Genomic DNA, 6,102 nt, shown 5'->3' with positions numbered 1-6,102 from the left:
CATGCTAATATTTTTGCTTTTTCTATCTTTCTCGGTATCCAACTATTCTCCCCCCGACAGCTTTTTTCTTTACTACTGCTTTCTGCCATAATCTTTTCTCTTATTCCCATTTTACTTGCTTTCAGCTTTCATCCCTTCTCCATTCCTGAGTTGAGATCCGAAGGCATTATCATTATGAATTTATACTACTGTATTATTATTATTATTACTATTATTATTCTTATTATTATTATTATTATTATATATTATTTCGATGGGACCCTCTCGTAGACATGTTTTGTTAAAAAACTGCTGCTTCGCACTATACTCTTATAAAGAGCTTCTCTTATCTTTCATGAGGACGGCTTTCTCCGTGTTTGCTTATACTGGCGAGCAACGCACCAAAGGGCATGGTAAATTCGGTTGAGTCATTTGATTTATTATTGCTTATACAATTCTCTCTCTCTTTCTCTCTCCTCTCTCTTCTTCTTCTCTTCACCGACGATTCTCCTTCGACAGACATTATCAAGCGATAACTGCTGAGGACTGAATTCCAGTGTTTGTTGTTGTTTTTGATTTAGCTACATTGTGTCAGCACGGGCTCTTGCCTTCTCATAGCAGCACGTAAAAAAATTCCAGTGCGGTCCTTCTCCTTTTATCGGTGGTGTTGCGAGCTCTCCAGTACGGTCAGAGCCTGTCTCCGGTATTTCCGAGTTTTTATTGGTTCCCGGAGGTGACTCATACGGCGGGCGTGACCTATTACTTGCAGACCTTCTCAGGTAGGGGGTATCATCCTCACCGGGAGCCTCTGATTGGCTTCTGCTGCGTGACGTCACCCCTGGTATTATTCTCATGTCCGGTGTTCGTTTCCTGCGTGCTGTACTTTCGTTAGGGGAGAGGGGTGTGGTCCTCCTCACACACGGCGTATCAGGAACGCTTTCTGGGTGGTATTGCGGGAGGCTTTTCTTCGAGATGAAGCAGCGCTTCTAAGGAGACGCAGACGTCGTGGTCATTGCTCCTCCCGATGATCTTGGTATCCTGACGATGTCGTCTCTCGTGATGTTCTGCGGTGTACTGCAAGGGCGTGCTGCCTAATGGCGCCCTCCTGGGCGTGGCAGAAATCCTTTTTTGACAGGCGCATCGTCGTCATGCCGATGTAAATCCCAGGGCATCCTTGGGCGGGCATACGTATCGGTAGACGACGTTGGACTGCTTCAGGGGGTCTCCTGCCGGTGGGGAGGGTTGTTCTTCATCAGGAGGTCTTTCGTACGCCGATTACTTGTAGTAAATAATGAGGGACACTCTCTTTCCTTCCTCCATGGGGCGGACGTGTTCCTCTATTATTTTCTTCATGGCTGCTTCTTCTTCCTTGTATTTGGTGGTGCATGAAGGCTTTATAGAAAAGTTTGAGGATATCAAACTTTTCTATAAAGCCTTCATGCACCACCAATACAAGGAAGAAGAAGCAGCCATGAAGAAAATAATAGAGGAACACGTCCGCCCCATGGAGGAAGGGGAAAGAGAGTCCCTCATTATTTACTACAAGAATCGGCGTACGAAAAGACCTCCTGATGAAGAACAACCCCTCCCACCGGCAGGAGACCCCCTGAAGCAGTCCAACGTCGTCTACCGATACGTATGCCCCGCCCAAGGATGCCCTGGGATTTACATCGGCATGACGACGATGCGCCTGTCAAAAAGGATTCCTGCCACGCCCAGGAGGGCGCCATTAGGCAGCAGCCCTTGCAGTACACCGCAGAAACATCACGAGAGACGACATCGTCAGGAATACTAAGATCATCGGGAGAGCACCTGACCCACGACGTCTGTCTCCTAGAAGCGCTGCTCATCCTCGAAGAAAAGCCTCCCTCAATCCACCCACAATGAAGAGTTCTGATACCGACGTGTGTGAGGAGGACCACACCCCTCTCCCCTAACGAAAAGTACAGCGCGCATGGAACGAACACCGGACATGAGAATAATACCAGGGGTGACGTCACGCAGGTAGAAGCCAATCAAGAGGCTCCCGGTGATACCCCCTACCTGAGAAGGTCTGCAAGACTAGTCAACGCCCGCCGTATGAGTCACCTTCCCGGGAACCAATAAAAACTCGACCTACCGGAGAAGTGCTCTGACCGTACTGGAGAGCTCGCACCACGATAAAAGGAGAAGGACTCGCCACTGGAATCAGAATAAGATTTGAGAGAGCTCTCTCACTCTTATAAGCAATTTGAAGACCTAAAATCACTACTCCTTTCTCAAAAACTAACTTTCTCTCACTAACACCGTCTCTCTTGTGGAACATTTGGTAGCCCTTGAGGTCTAAAAACTCCAACAGAAGCAAGACCAAAGAGACAAATCTTCCTACTGTCGCAATACTATATTGCAAGTAGCACAGGAAACCATAGGCTGGCGCCTTCCATAAGCCAGATTCCAAGATAACTTAACATCCAAGCCCTTCAGGCGACATATACACAACCAATCACTTAGTCACTCACCCCTCATAACATCACTCCATAGCATGAACCTTCAACCTCTATCATCCATGACGACTCCTCAGCCCCATCACATCCATGACACCGACTAGAAGACGAAATAGATCAGGTACCAACTCCCCCTCAGACGAACACATAACACAAAAGACCACGGATTTCCTCTCCCCCCTGAACATCCAACCAACAGCTCCTCTCCCTAGACTGCTCTGACACGGAAGACGACCTTCACAGGACAATGATGGCTTTACACTTGTACGCAGTAAGAAAAACATGAAGAAATCACAACACAAAAACACGGACACTTTTAACTTGCAATCAGACACCGAATTCCCACGACTGAGATTCAAACCAATACAAAACCTGGAGAAACAGCCTACACCACAATAAAAGCCATTGAAGACAGACACAAGGACATCGTTTTCCAGGCACGACCAACCCGAACAGGACAATTCATTCTGATACCTAAAGACAAACATACCGAAGAAGTACTCAAGAAGGACGGACATTGCAAAGCACTGGACCCAAACGACAGAATACAGAAAGGACTCATATGCAAATACCCAGTAAACCTCCCAATCGACCCCATAAAAGACCTCTCCGTTGTGTTAGACGCCACCCGGTGCACAAACAAAGCAGGAGAACCAACAAGAAAGGTTCTTGTAACCTTCCAAGGGGAAAGGCCAGCCGAAGTAGACATACCAATATGGGGAAAATTCCCACTGAAGAGTACACCCTGAACCACTAAGGTGCTTTAGGTGTCAAAGATTTGGACACCACCAACGAGAATGCGGCTACAAACATTTGTGGGATTTGTAGTGGCAAACACCCAACACAAGAGTGCTTTGATCGTTATAAAAGGAAAGAGAGGACGACAGCAAAATGCCCGAATTGCAAAGGGCAGCATCACGCCTGGCATAAAGGCTGTCCGGAAAGACTTAAGAGGATTTGGCGAATGAAAGGCCAGAACCCCCAGACCACCACCAGAAACGTGCAACAGCAACACAAACCACCCCCAACACACATCATACCTCAAACACCTACCACAACAAAACACCCACACAACACAACACACATCACATCATCAGCAACCAACGGAATACAACCCACCTCCACTACAGCAACAACAACCACAGCAACACAGACACCAAGACCCAGATACAGGCAGCAGAAACCCCCCACCATCAGAGAGCAATCCACCTACACAACAACCACAACAAGACAACAACGGAACACATACCAACAGAGACCCCACCAGCAGACACACCAAGACACAAACAACACACCCCACAACTGCCTCAAACCCATGTCCTTCTACTCCACATCAACGCGAAAACACCCCTACTTCCCACCCCACCCAATCACATGAACACACCCCCCACCCCAACTCCACCCGTGACGGTAGTACCAGTGCCGAAAGTCAGCACAACACCGTAGAGCAGTCACCAGAGAAAACCCACCTACCGCCTCAGTAAAGACGACTTTAGGAGGGAAATAGAGAAAATTGTGAGGGTAATTTTTCAACAATTGTTTCCAAAACCTAAACCTAACAGCTGACTCAGGAAAACGATTGTAGCACTGACACCTTATTAAGATGGAAGGAAACAATCAACACCAAACACGCCCCCCAAAACACTGAAGACATTTCATCATACACCAGTCTAAAAATAAAAAATTACAATGGAACATAAACAGTGCCAACACAAAATATGCCATACTACAATCAAGAGTACTCTCAGAAAGACACGACGTCATCCTGCTGCAGGAACACTAATTAGGGAAAACAACAACTTCACATTCAAAGGATACACAGTTTATAAAACTCCACATACAGATTCAAATAGAGGGCTGATCACCCTAATAAAAACAACAATTCCCTCGGAAAAAATAAGAAACATAAACTGTGGTGATGGGATTGAGACACTAAGTGTCCTCATAAGACTAGCGAACACGTCACTACCATACACAATATTACAAAGGACATGAAAAAATCTTTGAAGGAGAGAACCTCTTCAGTGCAGCCTCCAGAGAAAACACCTTCTTTGCAGGAGAACTTCAATGCACACCACATGCTTACAGTCGAGACAGCACACAAATGCAACAGGCAGACACATACACATCCTAATGGAAGAATTTCCGGACGTTGCACTAATATGACACAAATGAGCAACACACCTACGAGGTGGCAGGCTAGACTAAGCTTCATAACTGGAAACCTGAAAGAAGACTGCACATGGAGAGTGCACCAACTCTAACCAGTGACCATTTGCAACTGAAACAAAAACTAAAGATAATGAAAATTCCCCACCACCGCCCTCCGGCAGGATGGAGACCGGACCTAGCAAACTGGCCAACATTTCAAAACCACATGAACACATGGGCAACACAGTACATCAAAAATCCAGCCCTCAACATATGCACGCTCCAACAGGACTTTGTAGAGAGCCTGCACAACGCAGCAAAACATTTCCATGCCAAAGAAAGCCTTTAGAACAAATGCAACCCACACAAGGACAGTTGGTACTACAACTCTAGAATCAAAGAAATGAACTCAAGAGTAAAACAGAATAAGGAAAATATTCAGAAGGAACCCCACTGACGAGTTGCACACGATCCTAAGAGAAGTCGTAAAACACGCAGCCCAAACTGCTAAGGAGGTTAAGCAGGAAACCTGGCTAAAAATGGTGCTCAGAAACCACTCGAATGACGCCCATTGCAAAGATGTTCAAGTGGTTCAACAAGGTATCAGGAAAGACCAGGCCAACACAGGCACACCATCCCAACCCTCTAGCTGAAGCAAAACAGACTAGCACAACACTTTGCAGACAGAACCCAAATCAATTCACCTACCACAGCACACGAGAAAGACAAGTGGCACTCAATCCTGGAAGATGGAGAATCATCAATACAGCCTGCAGCAATTCTGATGACACGGACACCATTCACAATGAAAGACTTGACAAAGCCCTCCAAAAGGGAACAGACACAGCACCAGGAGCAGACATGATTACATATAGCATGTTAAAAAACATGGGGAAACGCAGCAAAGACAGCATCTCCACATAAATAAACAGGACGTACAGAGCAGATCAGACCCCACACAATGGAACCAACAACACACAACCAATTCCCAAACCAAAGGAGCCCAACGCCTACAGACCCATCTCTCTCATCAGCTGCACAGAAAAAGACGGCAGAGAGAATGGTGTAAACAGACTGCTGTGGAAAACAGGGCCCTTACACCACCGTTATATGCCTACGCAAAGAGGGATAGGCACAGGAATGTCTAGCAGATGTGCCACAATAAATAACAAGAAAGCAATCGTAGTATTTCTCGACCTAGAAAAAGCCTACGAACTTGCAAGTGCAGCTGCTATCCTGCAGCCTTAGCCAACAAGACGGTTAAAGGCAACCTTCTAGCATGGACCAAAAAGATACATGCAAACAGGACAAGCCAGAGTTACCTTTCAAGGAGCACCTCCGATTCCTCAGTCTGGAAATGGAACACCTCAAGAGGAATACTCAGCCTTTCCTCTTCAATATACTAATGGAGAAATTAGCCACAGCAACTTCCCAAATGGAGTTGAAATTTTCATATGCAGATGATGTGTGCTTGGTCAGCACAGACAGG

At 46.3% G+C, this 6,102-nt stretch overlaps 1 protein-coding gene across 1 annotated transcript; it reads left to right on the top strand.

Moving 5' to 3' along the window:
- The first annotated feature begins 3,426 nt into the window (after positions 1-3,426).
- LOC135203379 (salivary glue protein Sgs-3-like) lies at positions 3,427-3,840 on the top strand. The gene has a single exon (XM_064233112.1). The coding sequence runs from the start codon at positions 3,427-3,429 to the stop codon at positions 3,838-3,840; it is 414 nt and encodes a 137-aa protein (XP_064089182.1).
- The last annotated feature ends 2,262 nt before the right edge of the window (positions 3,841-6,102 follow it).

The sequence above is a fragment of the Macrobrachium nipponense genome, chromosome 36 (genome assembly GCF_015104395.2).
Source record: "Macrobrachium nipponense isolate FS-2020 chromosome 36, ASM1510439v2, whole genome shotgun sequence".
NCBI lineage: Eukaryota > Metazoa > Arthropoda > Malacostraca > Decapoda > Palaemonidae > Macrobrachium > Macrobrachium nipponense.
This window is presented reverse-complemented; position numbering and strand designations above follow the sequence as displayed.

Excerpts from the sequence above, each read along its gene's own strand:
- LOC135203379 (XM_064233112.1), top strand. The coding sequence starts at position 3,427 with ATGAAAGGCCAGAACCCCCAGACCACCACCAGAAACGTGCAACAGCAA.